The sequence below is a fragment of the Piliocolobus tephrosceles genome, chromosome 8 (genome assembly GCF_002776525.5).
Source record: "Piliocolobus tephrosceles isolate RC106 chromosome 8, ASM277652v3, whole genome shotgun sequence".
In the NCBI taxonomy this organism is placed as follows: Eukaryota; Metazoa; Chordata; class Mammalia; order Primates; family Cercopithecidae; genus Piliocolobus; species Piliocolobus tephrosceles.
In genome coordinates this window covers 24,620,308-24,642,895 of record NC_045441.1, presented here as the reverse complement: position 1 = coordinate 24,642,895, position 22,588 = coordinate 24,620,308, and the positions used below count along the sequence as shown (strand labels likewise).

The 22,588-nt window shown below is 34.7% G+C and overlaps 1 protein-coding gene across 6 annotated transcripts in view; it reads right to left on the bottom strand.

The window, feature by feature from the left end:
* Positions 1–4,828: 4,828 nt before the first annotated feature.
* SEPTIN7 (septin 7) overlaps positions 4,829–22,588 on the bottom strand; it is a 101,554-nt gene continuing 83,794 nt past the window's right edge. For all 6 annotated transcript variants that reach the window (XM_023183023.1, XM_023183024.1, XM_026447148.1 and 3 more), the window contains 4 exons: positions 19,518–19,643; positions 11,816–11,951; positions 6,940–7,079; positions 4,829–5,886 (listed from right to left, as the gene is read on the bottom strand). In XM_023183023.1, the coding sequence (XP_023038791.1) occupies positions 5,847–5,886; positions 6,940–7,079; positions 11,816–11,951; positions 19,518–19,643 (442 nt within the window). In that variant the 3' untranslated portion in view covers positions 4,829–5,846. The remainder of the gene's footprint in view (positions 5,887–6,939; positions 7,080–11,815; positions 11,952–19,517; positions 19,644–22,588) is intronic.

The following is a 22,588-nucleotide window of genomic DNA, read 5'->3' as shown; positions in this document are numbered from 1 at the left end:
CAAGGCCACTCAAGCAGCCCTGTGGAGAGATCCATGTGGCAAGGTGCTTAACATCAACTTGCCAGTGATGTCAGTGAGTCATCCTGGAAGCAGATCCTCCACCCCCACTGAAGCCCAGTTGACTGTAGCCTCAGCCAACATCTTTACTGCAAGGCACCCTGCCAGACCACCCAGCTAAACCACTTAATTCCTAACCTGCAGAAACTAAGATAACGAATGTTACTATTACAGATTGTTGTGGTTTAAATTTTGTTGCCAGGATTGAGGGGCATTTATTGTGAAACAATGGATAACAAATACAAATGTTATAGAATCACACCGTGAAATTTTAGCTTGCTTGTTTTTATAAAGAGGTGGAAATGGTCATGTCATAGCATTCTCATGAGTTCTAGTTCAGAGTCTATGTGAACGCTCTGTATTTGCACACAGAAAGGACTCCAAGACATTTGTTGCTGCGCTTTTCCAATTTTGTTTCCTTCCCTTAGACTTTCGAGTGAGTTCTCTCTCCCTTGATAGGCAGGTACTTTTCCCAGTTTCAATACTGTCTAAAACATTCACATTTGGTGGGATGAATTCATCAGTCCTTACAAGTTGGGAGAAAAAAAAATCTATCTCCTTTTCAGGACATGAGCTATAATCAGGCCAATCATACCTGAATGGCGACTACAGAAAGTGAATTTTTATCAGTGGTCTCCATTCCATCTTCCAAGCACCTGACTCTTAGGGATGGGGTCTAATTAGGCACTAATGAGGTGGAGATTTGAGAGAGAAAATGCCAATTTGAGTTCCTGGCACCTCTGCCCAGCAATACAAAGGTCTAAGGAAGATTTTATTTGTGTCTGAGAGAACTGTGTTCCTGAAATATTGAACACAACATTTAGTTTTGTTTTTTAACTTTATCAGGGTAAGCCAGATATTTGTATAAACACATTGAGATTTATACCTATGGAAAAAAAAAAAAATCGGACAGCTCCCAGTACATCCCACCGATATATTCCCTGACTTCTGAAACGCAGGGAAAAAAGCTCACGTTAACACCACAGTTCATACCAGAGTGCTCATTGCTTCACTCGCCATTTGCCAAGTTGCTTAAAACTACTGGCTTATCCAAGACACAGGGAATTTCTCTGTGCTACACTAGAGTAGAGCATATATTTAAATATGAAAGAGATCATTAAAAATTCAAAGACAACAGAATTAAATGAGGGCTAAAAATGTTGTATGCCTTTGCCAGAACAAGTTAGTTTGGTATCCCCAAACTTGGGTGAGAGCCAGCCCCTCACCCAAGGGAATCTGTGCTCTACTTACATGCAAATCTCCCAGTGAAATGCTGCTCCCTTGCAACATACTTGTACAAAAGGGAGCTAAGCAGGGTGGCCCACCTCGAAGACAGAACAAAGAGAATAAAAAGGAAGTTTGTTGGTAGTGTCTGACTATCCCCCCTCTGCTAGCCTCATCTATGCCACATCTTCACAAACCTCTTCTCTCAGAGGTGTCAACTACTGCCTCTTCCCACCCCCATAGGGTTTCAGAAAGCCCTGAGTGGCATTAGATTTCGGCAGGTCCACAAACAGCATCTAAAACAGAGGTTCTGTGTGGCCAATAGGGTTTCAGGCTATCCTTTGAGAGCCTGGCACAGAACAAGGTCTCCTTTCACTTGACCCTCCTTTGCCAATACAAGGCTGTTTGGCTGGGTCCAGCACCCCATGGGACAAATGTTCTGGCCAAGAATAGTCTTCATTCTTCCCATGAAGCTTTCAAAGTCTTCTAAAGAACACAGGAAATTGTCAGCCCCTATTTTCTGCTGAAAATGGATGACACTAAATTTTGAACATTCTATGGATTAATCCCAAATTATGGGAACCAAGTTCGCTTGAAAAGCAGCAAAAGTTTTCATTAAACATGAGACTCTGATAAACCATCTCAGCATTACTTACAAAGAATGATGTATTTTATAACTCCAATTACTAACACCTTTCCTCTTTTGACCAAAATTACCTTATTGCCATGGAATTAACTCCAGAAGACTATCTCTGTGCAAAAAGAAGCAGATCCACAGACTTATCATGGCACTATGCACATTTCCTAAAAATAAACCATCACTAAAACTGAGTACTTTTTGGTCTGTCATGACCCCAGCAGATTGTCACATTCTTGAGGTCTGGACACCTTAACGTGTGCAGTCACAATGTAATCCTCACTCCAAACCAGCAAGGAAGGCATGGGGCCCATATATAGCTGAGGAAACATTCAGAGAAGTTACATGCCCAATTCACAGAGTTGGGGTCTAAACTGAGACACTGAGCGTGTCTGGTGCTTTCTGCTTCTCCAGGCTGCCTGGTGGCCAGCTGACCCTCTTAATCAGGGAGCTTCTGCTCCGTGCTAACAACTCTGTAGATCATGCTTCAGAAATGTAGCAGTGTAGCAGACCATGTACTCGTAAGGCTTAAGATTTAAGCACAGGCCCTGATGTAACCAAGACCAGTTCAAACTCTGGTTCTGCCAGTTACCACCTATTGAATAAGCTACTAAACATCTTAAACCCTCACTTTCCTCATCCTTTTGCAGATGAGGAAACAGATTTAAAATGTTTAGCAACTTATTCATTTATTAATGTATTATTAAGTTATCCTAATAGATAACTTATCCAATTGTTATCATTAAGGATTAAATAACACATGTAACTACTTAGGTTACCATCTGGAACAGGACAGCTACGGGAAGTTATTACAAAAGGGGCAGGTAAAATTCTGAATGAAGTACAAGGACTTACATTTGCAAGCTTATTATCAGAAAGGACTGCGATTTACTGATGTGGCAAATTTTCCTTTCAAATCAAGTAGGACATTACAGCGGTCTTCACTAGGACTTTCCCTCAACAATAACTATTAACTATCCACATACTACCTAGATCGATGGCCTCCAAGGTGGAAAGTAATAATTCATTGGGGCTTGGCAAGAGAGTGCAAACCTTTTTATTTCACTCTTTCAAATTTTGTTTCATAATGTTCACATTAGTGTAGCAGTACATTTGTTGACACATTTTTTGTTGATCAATACATATAATTATGGACACATGCTCAACAAATATTTCTGTAAGGAAACAGCATCAGGTTTGGAGACCATGATCTAAATAATTTTCTGAGTCAACATTGTGCTGCTGATGCATTCGTAGCTATCAAGCCATCTTTCCTTTTTTCCCCTTACCTACCATATTCTGACTTCTACTCCTAGATTAGTTCCTCCAAGAGGATAAAACATATTAAGATGCGGTGGGTCAGAATGTGCAGGTGGTAATGTGACACCCAGCTAATGAGTCCGAGAGGCATGGGTATCTCCACAGCTTTCAAGATTACAGCCTGAGCTACACAGAAATAAGCTGTGTCCACTTAACTTGCTTGTGAACCTGCTATGGAAGCAATGATATCCCATTCCACTAGGTGGCAGCAAAACTCTATCCACAAGGTGCCCAAGTGGTTCACCGGTATTAGTGCTTACTTGTTCAGCCCCACTTAATTAGCAAAAAGACAGTGGCTAACAGGATACTTCAATTACATAATGCCTCTGACAGCGGAGAACAAACATTGCCATTTTGCTGTCTACAAGCTGGCCTTTCCTTAGGCCTACCTGAATTTTACATGTATTGTGAATGATCCTCTCAGAAATCCACAGGCCAAATAGCAAAAAGAGCCTTCTGACATACTTAAGCCTCGAGTCAACAATCAAAAGTCCTAGTAAAAGTAAAGTTATATAGATGCTATATCAGATTCAGTTGAAACCCTGGGCATGCCATGGATAAAGACTTCTGAAAGTTTTCATTAGCATGGTAGAATAATGAATGTGTCTTACAAATTTTTTATAATAATACATAGAATTTTGAAATAATATTTCCCAGAAGCAGTAGTACTTAACGAGTTAGGCAGGCTGTCTATATACCTTTCTTACCTTTGCATTCTCCAAATTCAGTAGGTTGTTCTTAGCCTCCCTAAAACCAAACATTTTTGGCTAGAGGTGTTAACCCAATCTCTCAACACAAAAACGGAAAAAAATAAACACCCAAACAACAATCTCTCTGCTATTGACTTATAATTATTCCCTCTGCTTAGGTCTTTACTTTTAAAAAGTAAACAGGGTAAAACATTTCAAAATAATAAACTGGGCTACATTAATTATATTTCTTACTTAAATTATGCATTATGTTAAAATCTATGTCACTTGACCTTGAGAAAAGAAATTACACCACCCTCTTTCCAGTTAAAAAAATTTCAGTTTCCAGGAACTTGAGAGTATACCTAAACTGAATGAGTTAGAAGCTGTTCTCAGAGGCCAGGCATGATGGCTCATGCCTGTAATCCCAGAACTTTGGGAGGCTGAGGTGGGTGGATCACTTGAGCTTAAGAGTTTGAGATCAGCCTGGGCAACATAATGAAACCCCATCTCTACAAAAAATAGAAAAATTAGTCAGGCGTCGTGGTACACGCCTGCAATCCAGCTACTCAGGGGGCTGAGGCAGCAGGACTGCTTGAGTCCAGAGGGTTGAGGCTGCAGTGAGTCATGTTTGTGCACTCCAGCCTGGGCAATGAAGCAAGACCCTGTCTGGGGGAAAAAAAAAAATTGATCTCAGAAAAATAAGTATACAAATGAGAGATAGAAATGAATAGAGATATGGTATCTCTTAAATTAGAAAACCAGCACATATGCATTCTAAATAAGACAAGCATATAAGAGATGTCATCGTAGAGGAGGCAAACTCAAGTTGAAAAGCTTCTTCCCAAACACACTCTAGTCTAGTACATCGACTGTAGGATATTTAAGACCCCACACACTATTACATCACAACATCGTTTATTATGTGAATTTTTTACAATACAAACAAAAAATACAGAAATGCAATATATGAATACAGCTAAATGCAGAATGGTGACTTTTTTCTCTTCAAGAGGCCATGATTACCATTTCTAGTAAAATAAAGAGACTGCATATAGGTAGAAACAGGTTGGTCATTAGCTTCACAATTTTGCCTAGAAATGATCTATAAATGCATTTTCCCCCCTGCTACTTACCATAAAGTGTAAAAAGGGAGTTAAAGGAAAGTTTCCTTGTTGGTTCCTACCATATGAAAGATGCTATATTCTATTTTAGCTGGGCCAATATATGGAAAATATCTAAATTAAATGTTATTACAAAAATGAAGCAGTAATGAGATTCTGGCTAAAGAGGGCACTAAATGAGAATAATATATATTTAAAGAATCCAAAACAAACAAACAAAAAGAGGTTGTTATAAAAAAGCTCTAGGTGCACTGTAAGCATATAGGGTTTTTTTTTCCATGTGTATTTTTAAACAATGGAAGTGTCAAAAATAGGGTCAACTGTGTTAGACTAAATTACATTATTGTATATGCTGCACTGAATGGAACCTTTGTATTATAATTATCATAGAGAAGCACAGTTTGCATCATATTATGGCAATTTATCCTCAATGAAAACCTACCAGAGTCCTTTCATTTTGGAATATCCTGTAAACAATCAAACCACCAGAACATGATTGTACAACAGTAAAATGTTCTCTTGCATTAAACTGAAAATATCTGTTTAATAAAAAAAGAAAAAGAAAATGTAGGAAAGGTACTTAGAGCTGTTACTTTCTAAGTACACAACACCCTAGACAATTCAAGGCATCTTAATCTCCATCAAGAACAACAACAAAAAAAATAATTTTTGTCATGCTGTTAAATCCATCATTATGGATAAAACTGGTGCAAATTGGTCAAACGGATCCAACAAACACTGATGTCCAAGCTGGCATATTGGCAACTAATACGTAACTGGTGGTCAATAGAGAGTTTAAAAGATCTTCCCTTTCTTCTTGTTCTTTTCCAAGGTTCTAAATGATGAAAGGGAAATAACCAAGATGAGTAACCATTTGATAAACATGACAACAGCAGCTAACCCGATTACAACAATGTTGGGGTTTTCAGATAGTTTTTCACTGAAAAAAATTAAAAGACTTAGAAGTAAACAGCCAAGACAATGTTAATCTATAATAGTATTTTCTTAGACAAATATTTGACAAAACTCCAGGATAAATAGTAAAAAATATGGCAAACCCCAATTTTAATATACAAGAACAATTATTTCCAAATGAAACAGCACAAACTAAAAAATATCAACTAGCATCAAATAGGGTGTTCTTTCCCCCCACTGTCATTTGCATTCTGCAGTGCAACTGCTTTTACAAATCTATTTTCCTCTTCTTTGGGGAAAATGTTAATAGTAGTATACTGTAGTAGAACAAATGTCAAATCTGAAAATGTTTAGTAACAAGGAAAAACCATATAATCCTTATAGGAATGCCACTTTTCAGTTTTAAATAAAACTATTAAAGAAAAGAAAACCAAAAATTCAAATGTTATTGAATTTTGTATAAATTAAGAGAAAGTAATTTATTAGCTGTAAAGGAAATTAAATATCTAATATTTTGTCTTAAGAATTTCATCATAAAAACATAATCCAGTACAGTTTTAGGAATATCTAAAACATATTCCTAAATATGTAATAGATTTTGAAGAATGTTCCCTTTGTGTGCCAAAAATTGAAAACAACCCTTATGTCCAACAATCGGGGAGAGGAGGTAACAAATCCAATTAAGGTGAGTTAACTGGGGAGAATGTTATGAAGCTGCTAAATCATAATTATGAAGATTAAGTCATGAAAGATGTACTGAAAAAATACTGCTAATGGACACAGACTGTATCCATCCAAATAAAAATATTTATCCATGAAAACCATTGTGTTTGGAATGCATGATAATGGGTAATGACTTTTTAAGTGTTATTCTAATGTTTTTTAAATAAATAGGAAAACAATTCTTTAAAACATTAATACACACATTAATTTCATTAATACATTAATTTATTAGTAATCTGCTATTAGTTACCTCGAAGAGTTCTGTTGTTCTAAAATACGTTGTTGAGCTTCCCAGTTTGCTTTCTCATCCTCAAACTGACGACGTTTTTCCTCTAATTCTTTGTGCTGTGCTTCCAAATTCTTTTTCATTTGTTCATGGCGCCGCTGGAGCTAAATCATAGCACAGTATATAAAACAAAACTAAGAAATCAGAAGCAGAAGTATGTTTCATCCAGACACCCTAATGATAGGAGTATGAGCATTGAATAGCTCTAGTGTAAATTCAGAGCACTACCTGGAAAGCACTGTCAAGGACTCCTCCTACTTTAGGACCCACCCAAAAGGCCAGTGACCCAAGACAATAATCTTGGGAAACAGTTAAAAAAAAAAAAAAAGCAACAAACTTAACAGTGTGGATGGAGTACTTTATAATGGAAAATTACTATCTTATCTCATTTTTCTTTAATCACAAATATGCTGGAGGCTGGGCAGTGAAGACATCACTGTTCTTATTATACAGATGAGGACATAGTTGCAGAATTTAAATGACTTGCCCAAGATTGCTAGCCAGAAAGTGGAAGAACCAGGACTTGAATAAACCTCCTAATTCCAAGTTTAGAAAGCTAAGACAAGTAAAAAGAAAGCAGGTAGTTTAGGATCCTAAGAGTTCAAAGATGCCAGTAAAGTACTCTGATTCCTGTAAGCAGTGGTTCTCAGACATTGGTCTTCATGCAAATCACCTGGGATGTTTGTTAAACATACAGAATCCTGAACCTCACTCAGATGTACTGAATTAGAATATCTGAGTGTTCAGTTTGGAAATGTGGATTTTCAACAAGTTACAGTGATTCTAACGCAGGTGGTCCTTCCTCCTGTGTGTATTAATGCTGTAAAGAATGCTGACTGAGAGGTAGTAAACACTCATGCAAAGTAACTGCAGAAACAAAGGGCTTTAAGTCCAAGAGATCATTAGATAAATAATTTCATTTAGGTGCAAGTCAATCCATTTCTGAAAAAAAAAAAAATCAACAAATTTTAAAAAGCAGATTAAATCCTCCTATGCCAAATATCCAAGGACTATTCAAAACCTTCGGTTATCCAGGAATTATGTTCTGTTATAGATTTTACTACATTGGTGAGTTAACATTAACATAATGTTAATTAATATATAACATTATTATATATAATATACATATTATATATTATATAACTTTGCATACAATTTTTCTTTTTTGCAAGCCCGAAGTGACTTCAGATTTATTCCTTTTTCAATTATTTCATGAAATTCTTACAAAACAGAATCACCTAAGACACATTTAAGCAAACAGGAGTAAATCTGAGGTAAAATCTTCCTGATGACAGCAAACAAGTTACTTTTAACAAACGTGAGAAAGTAGGAACATAAGAAAATGTCTCTAGTTATTTTTTTTAAATGCAAGGGAATCACATATACACAATTCGGAATAGTAGTTACCTCTGGGAATGAGAGAGAGAGATACAATAGGGGACAGGCACACAGGGTCTTCAAATGAGTTGATAACATTCTATTTTTTTAAGCCAGGTGGTAGGCTTACAGTGGTCATCATTCTTTAACTTACATTTATGTTACATGTAAGTAATTATCTTTTGTGTTAACTGCATGTAGATAAAGGTATAGGTCACAATCTCACTCTTAAGAAACCCATGGGGTCAGACGCCTTTCGAAGTTCAACATTTTTCAGTTATTAAAACCACAACACTGTTTAGAAATAAGTACATTCTATATTTATAAAATACCTTCTGGGCTATCTGGGGCAGCAAGTATAATCAAACACATTACTTTTTATTTGTTTCAGTAAAATATATAAATATTCACAATATGTAGGATTAAAACTTAGTTCATGTTAGGTTTTGCAGTTTTCAGAGCTTTTTCCATTCTAAAGTTGTGAAAAACAGGACTGTGAACCTATCTAACAATTAATAGCAAACTTAAAAATTAACTGGGTTCAAATGCTGGCATACTAAGTTAATTTATCCTTCTTCTTATCTATAAAGGAGAGATGGGCAATAATATCTACCTTGTAGGGCTGTGGTGTGCACTAGACAACACAATAAATGAAAGATGCTTGGTGCTGTGACTGATGTACTGTGCTGCTAGTTGTGCCCCAAACAAGTATTTCCAGCATAATGGATTTAAGGAGAAGCTGTATTAAACAAGGCTAAAAGGGTTTCTTTACCTATTTATGTATTCACATGTATCATATTTACATAATATATATCATGTATCATATACATGATGATTTGCAAACTCATTTCCACAGGGATGTTGGTAAATACACTCTAGATGTGGTTTCATAAAAGACAAAGAATCTAGAATGAGCATGCCTAATTCTCTAATGGCTTAGAGTATCTGGTGGGAACCTTGGCCCAGAGCTCTTCACAGGTCCTTTAAATGTTAACATTCCATCCTTCAAAGAACTATTCAAAACTATCTTCACCATTGATCGTAATCATGAAAATTCCCAAAGGGTTCCTTGGCTACAGATTCACAATTACTTATTTGTAATATTTACTCTTAGCAACATGTCCTAAAATACATTTGCCTCAAATATAAGTTAAACTACTTTTAGATTCTCAATGGAATCTAAGTGTGGAGATAATGTAGTAGACTCTTGATTATTCCTGTTTTTCAACCCCCCTTTGGATATAGATTTTCCAGATTATATGTGAATTACTGAAGAGGTAGAGATTCAATGCATATATCTAACAGGCTGATAAATTAATCTCCAAAATGTCATGTTAAGAACTTTAATTATTCATTTATAATACAATAGAAACAGCTAAGACAGTGATTCTTGATTGGAAGTGTGTGTGCATGCACATTTTGGTTTGCCCAATGATAGGAGGGCACTGCCATTAGCATTTAGTGGCAGTGCCAGGGATGCTAGTCCTGTAGTGCTCAGCAGTCTCAAATCAGGAGGAATTATTCCATATCCCGGCTAAATTAAATTCACTACAAATATAACAACAGTGAAAGATTTTAGTAAGAAATTACAAGAAAAGCCCAATAATGTAAGAGAAATGATGTGGAATAAAAACATTTCCTCGAAATTATTTAATATTTTCATGTCATGCATTCTATTTACTCAATGGATTACAGTACTTTTGTTAAGCCTTTAGTCAAAAAAGGTTTCCGTATTTTATGCATTAATTACAAAAGCAATGCGATCAACTCAAGAATATAACAGAAGAGATCTGAATCTCTTCTTAATATACTTAGATACAAATATCAGTGAAGCCACATAAAACACAGGGATCTTACTAAATTTTATCATTAAAGATTATTTTAAAAATATTTTATATTACTGTCATCCATATATATATATATAAATCCATCCATAAATTATGTATATATATAATTTTGAGACAAGGTCTAGCTCTGTCACCCAGGCTGGGGTACAGTAGCACAATCATGGTTCACTACAGCCTCGATCTCCCAGGCTCAAGTAATCCTCCTGCCTCAGCCTCCTGAGTAGCTGGGACCATAGGCGCATGCCACCATGCCTAGTTATTTTTAAAAATTTTTTGTAGAGATTGGGTCTTGCCATATTGCCTAGGCTGGTCTCAAACTCCTGGACTCAAGCAATCCTTCTTTGGTCTCCCAAACTGCTGGGATTACAGATGTGAGTCACCACACCTGCCTTCATCTCACATATTTTAAAATAATTTATTATTTTATAGGATTTTTTCATTTGTTGTTTTTTGTTTTGTTTTGTTTTTTTTGAAGGCAAAGTCTCAATCTGTCGCCCAGGTTGGAGTGCAGTGACGTGATCTTGGCTAAGTACAACCTCCGCCTCCCAGGTTCAAGCCATTTTCCAGCCTCAGCCTCCCAAGTAGCTGGATTACAGGTACTCACCACCACACCCAGCTAATTTTTGTATTTTTAATAGAGATAGGGTTTCACCATGTTGGCCCGGCTAGTCTCAAACTCCTGAACTCAAGTGATCTGCCTGCCTCAGCCTCCCAAAGCGCAGGCGTTACAGGCATGAGCCACCATGCCCAGCCTATTTTATAATTTTTAATTATAACAAATTTATGTGGAGAAAACTTCATACTGAAATCACTGATTTATTTTGGGATTACCCATAGTGTCCTACTATTCTCAGACATCTATCAAACTAACTGTTCTATGGATTCTTACGTTCAGTTTATCTTTTTCTCCGTCTTTTCTTTCTTGCCACCTATTGAAGGAAATGTCTCCAAGGTCTTTTTGATTAATAGAAACTAAATGTATAACTCAACATCTAGAAGGGTTTCAAAATAGTAGATACGTCTTCTGGGATGTTTTGTCATTACCCAGCCCAATGTTGTACATGAGGAATTACCTTGACACTACATTATAAATAAGAAAGGCCCAACCTTAACAAAAATTATCACATTCCCTAATTTTCTCTCCTTTAATTGTGTGTAATTTATCCAGGCATATCTTTAGTTCAATAAAGGTTATTTCCCTCTTTTCCATTCATACACAAATAAGTATGGTCAATTATTATTATCCTAACACTAGTTTTTGTGCATACATCCACCCCCAAACTCTCATCTATAGTGTTCTTATGCCACCTGTATGGAATGGTTTGTAATTTTATTTTTTCACAACTCAAACTTGTTCATCATAACTTTAATAATTTATTGTAAGTATTCTATTACACTGTCCTACCTAATATACTATGTCCAAGCACTTACATATTGAAGCATATATTATTATAAACACAGTGCTTGCTTCTAGAAATTTCTCCATTTTGTTACACTAGGGTATTAATTTTGAAAAAACATGCATAAAAGGTTATTTTATCTATAAATTTTACGGAAGACACTACTTAAAAAGGAACACAATGTCTGCTAAGAGATGGAATATTAAGACTGATTACCTCAGCTTCAGAGTCCTTCAGTTTTTGAACTTTTTCTTTGACCTTCATCTCAAACACCTGCTCCATCTCCATCTCCATCTTCTTCATTTTAGCTACATGCTCCCTTCTTTCTTCTTCCATTTGTGCCAGAGGGCTCCTGTCATGAATATTAAGGGTAATCATTAAATGTCTGTGAATAAAAATTATAATACAGAACTATGAAACAGCTGATGAAAACAAATGAGATGCTACATATGTATGTCATTATTAATATATTTATAACCTAGAACTTCTTTCCGTGATATTTCATATATAAAACTTGATTATTATGAAAAAAAATCTAAAAAACAAAGATGTTTTCTAAACCTACTGCATATCAAATCTAAGGATGACATACCAAATAAACTGTAGAAGGAAAATGGGAAAAAATTCCCAAAATACATTCACAGAATAAAACATTAGATGAAAATCATTTAATATTGTTCTGTAAACAACATTTTAACATGAAAAACAGAAAATAACTAATGAAGTTAACATATGTAGAATATTTTTACCAAAATTTTTTTACCAAAATTTCAAGTGTTACCGTCTCTTCTAAGACAGCTACTAAGAACACAAAAATTATTATTTGTTTTGGTAACTGAACTGATATGCTGGAAACAACTACTAGTCAATACTTAGAGCACTATTTAGGCATACAGAATATTTCTAGGCCCCTTATAACTTCAATGCTCTTGAAAATTCATTCCATTTAACTCAAATACTTCATTGTCTTAAGTTTTAAAGACGTTCAGTGATTTAAAACACACACACATAGTTTAGAGATAATCAGGAGCAAATATTTTGTTAATAATTATTTTTAAATGCCAAAAAATAGACATAAGCATAGTTAAAAAAAAAAAAAAAAGTTCACTCTGTTGACGTTAAAGTCCCATGGATTCAAATCTCCTTGAAGAATTGTGTTCAAAATTTTCACACTGAGATATATTTACAGGTGGGCTTTATGTTAAGGCTAATATACTTTCTCACAGAGACACAAGAGAATGCCAAAGTACCTAGTGCTTTTAGCAGAGGAGCAGAAAATGGGCTGTTTGCTTAGAGAATCTCTGAAAATCATTCAATACCCTAGGACAAATTAAAGAGATAAGTACTTCTTTGACTTTGTTAATAAAGCATGCTTGTTTTGCCTCCATAAAAACAGGCTTTGACCATTGAGGTTTATATTTTAAATGGGTAAATTTTATTGCAATACACTACGTTTTTTAAAAAAGAATTAACTCACGGCTTAAAAACAAAAACCAGACCTTGGATTTCACCCATAACTTTAATTGGCTAGTCATTTTAACCCTGATTTTACACACTCTTATTATTGTGACTTTTCTCTTTATTAGGCTAAATATTTCTGACCATCACAGAAATTTTCTTTTCTATCAAGGAAGCAGGCAAGAGAGCTAGACAGAAAACGTTAGAAACAAAACAAAAAGGACTGAATATTGGCTACTAGTTTTTCTTAACAAAAAGGAAGAACAAAGATGTGATGTAATGCTATGATTAAGATGATCTGTTTTCACAATTGCATACATTAGAATAAAATGTTATTTAACTCAAGGATATTTCTTCACCAAAAGAAAACTTACTTCTACATGCAAACCTGCCACATATTTTTCCAATTAAACAATGAATCAAAAGTTCTGAAAATGAAACTAACCAGACATATTAACTTAGAACAAGAACCTGCATTTTAAAAGTGGAGTCAGATGAAATACATTTCCAAGTGTAAATATAACTTTTTTTGTAAATGTTGAGATGCTTAATAATATATTCCTCATATTAATGGCAGGTGTTTTTAATATAGTTGCCTCTGATCTCTTGAGCACACCCAGTGTCAGTGAATGCCCTGAAACAGCATACCAAATGTGTGTTTGTGTTTGCCAGCATTCTTCCGGTGAAAGGGTCCAAAGCTTCTGTTAGATTTTCAGAGTCTGTAATTCCCACTGTCCCGTAACACCCCAAAAATATTTCTTAGTCTCTAGAAAATAATCTAAAAACTATTATTTAATTGCTAACCTTAAGTAACGAATATGTATATTTAAGTAATTTAAGATTATCCAATAATATAATTATGATTGTAAATATATTAAATTAGAAATCACACAGAAATATCTATTCCTACTTATACAACTCATCTATAAAATGTTTATCTTTATCCTTGGGAAGGATCAGGTAATTTTGCCACCTAAATTATTATTTAAATAATTCTAAGGGGAAAATAAGAGACTGCCGAGAAAACATGCAATAATGTTTCAAATCTTCTTTTAGTCCAGCACAGTGACTCACACCTGCAATCCTAGCAGTTTAGGAGGCCAAGGCAGGCAGATCACAAAGTCAGGAGTTCGAGATCAGCCTGGCCAACATGGTGAAACCCCATCTCTACTAAAAATACAAAAATTAGCTGGGCGTGGTGGCACACGCCTGTAATTCCAGCTACTTGGGAGGCTGAGGCAGAAGAATTGCTTGAACTCAGGAGGCAGAGGTTGCAGTGAGCCAAGATCGTGCCACTGTACTCCAGCCTGGGTGACAGAGCAGGACTCCATCTCGAAGAAAAAAAAAAATCTTCTTTTAAATTCAAAATTTAAGTATTAAAAATCCCTGTATAGTAAAATCCCCTGCCATACATGCCTTCAACTGTATCATATCCACAGGAACAAAAATTAGTGATTTAGCACATTTAAAATAAAGCATGCTAAAAGCTGCAATTAAAGGCAAATGCATAGCTTTCACAATTAAATTATTAAGTTATGTGCCCTAAATAAAAAGTTTACAGTAAAATTCACTAAAGCTGATTTATTTCCCAAATTATGTTCTTAATCATTACATTAAATCACTATAAAAATATGCTGTGCACTTATCTTCTGAAAGTCTGTTCGAAGTTTTAAATATGCTAAATGTGTGTTTCTAAAAGAAATTTGCAATTATTTAACAGTTAAGATACTATAAGTTTTTTAGCCTTGTAAAAATAATCTGACCAAATATACTCAAATACTGTGAAAAAATGTTTATGCATATTTAAAATGAATTTTTTGAAGTCTCTCACCAGTAAAAATGATCTTTCGAATTTTTAATTTTTAAATTAACACCTCACTTCTAGTCATCTTTATTAATTTTTAGAAAATCGAAACAAAAAATTGTGCTTACAGTGTAGAAAATGTAGGGAGATCACTTTTTATCTTCACATTTACTATTTTTTTCCAAGTAAACCTTTTATTAAATGGCTGGAAAAACTATTTAAGTTATATCATTGCCTGCCTGCTTTTTAACAGGAAACTCTTACCCACCCACATATAGTGGTAAAGCTTATAAACCTATCAGTGAAATTAAAAACCCAAAGAAATGAAAAAAACTTAGTAAAACAAGAAAAAGAAAATGGTTCCAACATAACCCGAATATGAAACTAAATCCCCAAAGACTTAGCTCCTTCTAGAGTTGTCTTTATAAGGTTAAAATTCCTGCAAGCCACACCCCTTCATGTGACCAATAAGAGAATTACAGCCACCACATAAGGATTGGCCTAGTCAAGTTCTACTTTGCTGCATTACACATGACCCACATTTGCAGTGTAACAAAACAATCATGTTTCATTTAAATTATGTGTGTGGTCTTTCCTAAAAAACAATTAAGCAAGTAGATTTACATACTTTTGCTCCAGTGGTCAGTAGGTCACTATGCAAAATTTTCCAAAGGAATTTCACTTCAATAATTTCAAAGATCAATATAAAAATTTCCAAAAATTTTGAGTAATAAGGGTTGCCAACATTTTGTTTTGCCACGTGAGAGTATTAAAACCAAACATAAACAAAACTTCCAACTACTATCATTATAATTTCATGAAAGGACACAAATAAAGAGTAAAAGATATAACTAAGTTTAATTTTTTTGAAACTTGAAATTTTCAGTAAATTGTCTTTATTTCTATTTAGATCAATGAAAACTCTGTCATGTATCAAGAATTCTGAGAATCTGCCTTTGAAACCTGTATTTTCAGTCATTTACTTATACAGTTTTCCCAAAATGACTGATGGAGAAGGCTATAGAGAACAGAAAAATAAACATAAGGCAAAGAGAGACTAGGGTGTGCCCCAACTTGGAGCAGGGTATCTACTGTCACAATTGGTACCAATGATAGACATCAGTTCTGAAAAAGAGTTACCAATAAAATGTGATTTTAAGTAAAGGGGTACAAGGAAGATCAAGGAAAAAGGAGGCAGATAAAACTTCAAGAAGGAAGTTTAGCAAAAAAAAAAAAAAAAAAAAAGATGGCCCTCCTCTTACTGGGGATCACCTCCTTTAAGAGATCAGCAATCTAGATATGACCAACTCTTCTCCCCTTTCCTTTATAAACCCTTGCTGAATTTTCTTTGATTTGAGAGGTTAGCCTTTCTGTGGCTTTCAACCACCCATCAACCTCCATACAGGGATACAAGATGCATTCTCTAAGGATGTAAGTACTTGGATGGCTCCATACTTTCTTTGTCAGAAACAGTTGTAATTACTGGATAGCTGCTAAGAATAGCATCCACGTCTCCAGATCTACCCTTGAGACAAATTACAGCTGACTGGACAAGTTCAGCTATTCTTCAGATTGAAACCACACATCTAATTCTTGTTTTAAGTCCCTCTAAAACAGAACTGTTCTAGGGCTATTGACATAATAGAAAGGCACATTTTCAGACAACTAACATATATTTTAAATTTTTATTTCATGTTTCAACAGACGCTACAGTTTGCCCAAAACTATCTCAGAAAATTAAATATAAGATAAACTGATTTACAGTTATGCACTGCTTAATAATGGGGATACATTCTGAGAAATTCATTTGTCATTGCGTCAACAACACAGAGTGTACTTACATAACCCTAGACAGTATAACCTACTACACACTTAGGCTCTATGGTACAGACACACAATATTATGGGATCTTGGCATACATGCAGTCAGTCATTGACTGAAACATCATTATGTGGCACATGAATGTATTTTACTATTCAATGTCTAACATCTTTAAAAAGTTTAGCTTATATTCTAAAACCAAAGTGTGATTAGCACTTTGTGAAACATACATTGCCAAAGATCAATTTAACTATAAATTTTCAATAGGTTCACCTTCCATTCCAAAATTTTTGTAACTCTCAACCCCTCCCCACAACCACTGTCAAAGAATATACTGCTATGGAGAGTCACATGAGAGCAATACAAAAGAACATTAAAATAAGCCTAAACTCACACCTGCTTACTTCACTTATTTAAACAGTAGTCTTTCTTTTCAGTTATTCATGGATATGTACTGACCTATGAGGAAAAGCACGTTACATCAGCTAAAGCACCATAAGTTGTTAATGATTTTTAAAGAAAAATTTAACAAAAATATTTTTTGAAATTGCTAACATTTTCAAGACAATGCAAGATACAACCAATAGATAAAACTTCTAAGTGATTTCTTTCAGGTTCAGAATGTGTTATTCAATGAAGTAGTAACAATCTAATTTATCAAATATCTATTCCAGTTACAGCCATTCCCCATTTGGCTTGATTTTGTAAAATGTTTATTTTCCTATTTATTATTAGCATAAAATATTATGCTCGCTCCTGGGGCAATTTGCTTTTTAACAATGCAAACATTTCTTTTTTTTATATGCATAGGCAAAGTATGGTCATGATTCCTCTCTTTAAGAGATATATTTCCAGTAGAATTCTACTATTTATGCTTTCACCTGGGATATAGTTTAACTCACGTATTCACACAGTAGAATTTTGTATATACAGAAAAATACTTAATGATACTGTAATGATCTTAATGATACTGCACTACTTTAAAAAGCCTTATATTTGAGACATGGGAACAAATAAATAATTTCTTATATCTACAACATAACAAATGTTTTAAAAAAACATATTGAATAAGTACATATATTTAACAAAAAATATGTACTAGTAGTATTTTCTTTTAACATACAAAATTATCAGTAGCTTTATGTATGTGTTTCTTTTAATGAGTTAAAAAGTTCATCGTTAATGATAATGAGTTTAAAGTGAATTAGGATTTTATGAACAATATTCACTATGATGGATCCTTACATTTTTATGCCAAAGTTAATACACTTTTGTTAAAAAGAGATAAAAAGCCTTCCTTTTGTTCACATATTGAGGCTTACCTCAAACAGAATCTTGTATTTTAAACATTTAAGAAGGGACATTTTTCTATTCCACTATGAGGCATGTTAACCACTATGGAAAACACTATAGCTACTTTGAGAACTTGTCTTTCTTATTTATATAGTTGATCCTTCAGGATTATCTTCTAATGGTAGATGACACCTAGCTACAAATGCACATTATTTAAAATGGTTTTGCAATACAGCTATGCACTGCATAATGACATTTCAGTAAACAAGGGATGGCATACATGATGGTGGCCCATAGGAACTAAAAAATTCCTACTGCCCAGTAGCATCTTGATGATCTTGACCCTGAGTAGGCCTAGGCTAATGTGTGTTTATGTCTTCGTTTTTAACCAAAAAAAAAAAAAAAAGTTTTAAGTGAAAAAAGAAAGAACTTCTAAAATAGAAAAAAGCTTATAGAATAAAGATTACAAAGATAATACTTTTGTATATCTGTTCAATGTGTTTGTGTTTTAAGCTGTTACTACAAAAGAATCAAAAAGTTTTCTAAAATTTAAGTTATTATAAAATAAAAAGTTACAGCAAAAAATATTATTGAAGACAAATTTAAGAAATAAATTCAGTATAGCCTAAGTATACAGTGTTCATAAAGTCCACTGTAGTGTACAGTAGTGTCCTAGGCCTTCACATTCACTCACTGCTCACTCACTGACTCATCCAGAGCAACTTCCAGTCCTGCAAACTCCAAACCAAGTGCCCTATACAGATATACCATTTTTAATCTTTTATACTGTATTTTTACTGCACCTTTTCTATGTTTACATACACGAATACTTAACATTATGTTACAACTGTCTATAACATTCAGTACAGTAACATGCTATATAAGTTTACAGCCTACAAGGAATAGCTGTACCACATAACCTAGGTGGGTAGAAGGCTCTACCATCTAGGTTTGTGCAGGTACTCTATGATGTTTACAGAATGACAAAATAGCCCAATGACACATTTCTCAGAAATGTATCCCCATTGTTAAGTGACATATGACGTAATTATGATCTTCAATAATGACAGATTTTTAAAAAGTAGGACACAGACATGGTTACCAGCTTCCTCACACATCTCTTTTTTCGACCCCAACATGAAACCACCACAGCTTGAGATATAAGCTCAACAGGGCAAAGCTATACACTTTGTAGTCACTTATACCACTCTAACAACCAAAATAAGAAAACGAAACTCCAGCTAATTCACTCCCTGGAATAGGAATAGAGAAGGTAACCAAGAATAAATTCATCTAAATATTCCTTTTGTTAAAGCCTGTCCTTTGTATCCACATAATCTGTAAGTGAAAACGCTATCAAAATGGTTCATTCAAAAAAGCTTCTACTATTAAAGCAAAACAATATAAATTTATGCTGCTGTGCATAGAGAACACTATCCACATTTTCTACTGAGTAGCCAGGAGAAATTTAATGAAAATGAAACAATATGATTACTGACTACAGAAATAATACCTTTTTTGGCGAAAAAAATACATACTTACTTAGTCAGCTGCCCTTTATTCTTGTTGTTATCAACTCCATTATAAGTCACAGCTGCAAGTTTTCTGCTTCTGTAGTTCTCATAGTGGACATTATTAGTAACATCTTTCAAGTCCTGCATGTGTGTTCTGTCATAAATAAACAGCAAGAGTTTGCTTCTATTAATAGCTAGGGGGAAAAAAAAACTTAAAAAGCTTTAATATAAATTCAAAATCTTACCAAAACAAAAATTTCAGATTTAAAATGAAAAAGACTATTGTTAAGGAAGGTGGCGTTCATCTGTTTTCATTTACACTCAAGGTAGACCAACAAAAAATAAGGTGACTTGACACCAAATTTAGATTCCAATGAGATTTTAAGACCCATAAATCCCCCAAAGCAGTTACTGAAGGATGACCTTTCTATGAAAGAGTATTCATTTTTGTATTACCTATTTAAAAACTAGACAAGATTAGCTACTACTGAAGCTTATAAAATCTAAAAGAAACTGCCTTTTAGCAATATTACTAAGGTAATATATGAGTTTTTATTAATACATAATAATAAATTTCAGATCACATATCAAGTTGTTTTCAAACAAGGAAATTTTAGAGTAGTTTTCTATTTCTTCAAACTGTCTAGTGAATGTATTTTGGTTAAACAAATTTTTGCTTACAGCATTTCTATCATATATAAAATAAATACATATGAGATAAGTCTACAATACATATGAGATGATGTCATCATTATTTAATAATTCAAGACACTGAAGATACCCTTAGCTACTCTATGGATATCCTTTACCAATGTAGTGTTCTTGGACATACATGGTGTGGCAATACTCTATTGTCAGTCCTCCCTCTTCTCATCATCCATTTTATCTCAAACTACCTGTATCTGCCATCATTCATTTTCACCACTTTACTAAAACTCCTTTCTGGGAGACAAACAAAAAAGTGTATTGTTGACTGAGCACACTGGCTCACGCCTGTAATCCCAACACTTTGAGAGGCTGGGGCAGGCGGATTGCCTGAGCTCAGGGGTTCGAGACCAGCCTGGCCAACATGGTGGAACCCCATCTCTACTAAAAATATAAAAATCAGCCAGGTGTGGTGGCAGGCACCTGTAATCCCAGCTACTTGGGAGGCTGAGGCAGGAGAATAGCTTGAACCCAGGAGGTGGAGGTTGCAGTGAGCCAAGATCGCACATTGCACTCCATCCTGAGTACACGAGCGAGACACCGTCTTAAAAGAAAAAAAAGAAAGAAAGAAGTATATCGTTGTACTGTTTTTATCATTCCTTACATCCAGAAAACCTTTACTGTTACTTCACAATCTGGCTTCTTGAATCTCCCTCTTTGTGAATAAAATGTGATATCCAATCACTCTGATTCATTTCGTACTGACATTTCCATGCAATTCTCTGATAGTTCACCTCCTTAGTCCTAAGTCTGGTTTTTCCAAAAATCTCATCTCCCAGACTCTGTCCCTTAATAAATTCACGTTCTCTTATAGCCACAACAGTTACTTCTAAAGCTCTACCACTCCAGGAAAGTCAGGTAGCTCCCTACTCCTGGCATATCTGGTGGTTGACACTGAACAGTTCATGCTAATTTGTCAATCTCTCATTAAAGACTTCAACTACTTTGGAAACCTTTTTCCCAGCCTTGACATCAAAGCATTCCAACCATGACCATTTTCTCCTTGGTTGTCATTCATTTTTGGTAAAAGTATATGTCACAGGTGACATCATACCTCTTCACCTGTAAGCTCCCCTTTACAAGGAACATGCCATTACCTTTTATGCCCCAATGCAGATAGCAGATAGGAATTTTAACAAAATTCGTAACTGAAGATTGAAGCTGAGATATGATAAACACTTTTTGGAATAAATTTTTGTTACCAGTTTAAGTTGAGAATAATAACAAACACCTATGCCAATATAAAACAATGTTTATGTAATTATTCTTTTCTTTCGATACAGGGTCTCGCTCTGTCGCCCAGGCTGGATGGAATGCAGTGGTACGATCTCGGCTCACTACAATCTCTGCCTTTCAGGCTCAAACCATCCTCCCACCTCAGCCTCCTGAGTAGCTGGGACTACAGACATGCACCACCATGCCCGACTATTTTTTGTATTTTTAGTAGAGACGAGGTTTCACCAGGCCAGCCTTGAACTCCTGAGCTCAAGCAATTCTCTTACCTTGGCTTCCCAAAGTGCTGGGATTACAGGTGTGAACCACTGCACATGGCCTGATTTTAGTTATTACATATTACATATCATCACTGCATCACTGAAAAATCATTAAAGGTCCTAAGGAAGAATACTTACATGAAATGTTTGTGTGAATGTGTAAAATAAAAGTAAGGTGAATTTACTGTTAAGTTATTTTTGTTAGTGTCATCTAACATTTTAGATAATTTTCCCTTTTACTAAAATCACTACAGTCTTCTATACGACTACATAATTCTGATTTTTTCAGGTTATAAAAGTCTTTATTTCCATTTAATTAAATACGCTTTTTCATTTTATGATTTGACCCACTCCTCCATTCTCAAAATAATCTGGTAATTTGCAATACAGTTTTCCCCAGTTTCAGGAATTTGTCTCTTCCATTTCCCATTGCTGATACCATAACTCTTTCTGTTCTCCTTTTGTTTTCTTTCCCCATTTGATTTCTGAAACATCCATCTCCACACCCTGAAAATATCTGTATAATTTTCCTCCTTTCCATCGTCTTCCTTGGTTTGCCTGGAGTAAGTCAGTTCTCTCAATTAGCAAGAGAACTTCTTTGAATTTGCCTCTTTCTTAGAAGCAATCACTATTCCTTTGACCTGCAAGATTTCAATTATTTGGGATTTACAGACATCTGCAATATTGGTATTGGTACTGTATTTCCTTCCTTCAAGTAATTATTAAATATCCACTAGATGGCTTTGTCTTAAAGACATGAGCTAAATTAAATATACATATTTTTAATAACTTTAGAATTTTTAGGCATAAAACTCTTGCTGCTCTGCTCTATTAAATCTTCCTGCAGGCATGGTCAATTTGCTCTGTAATGCTTATACTAGGGAAGCCCCTTACTAGCTGC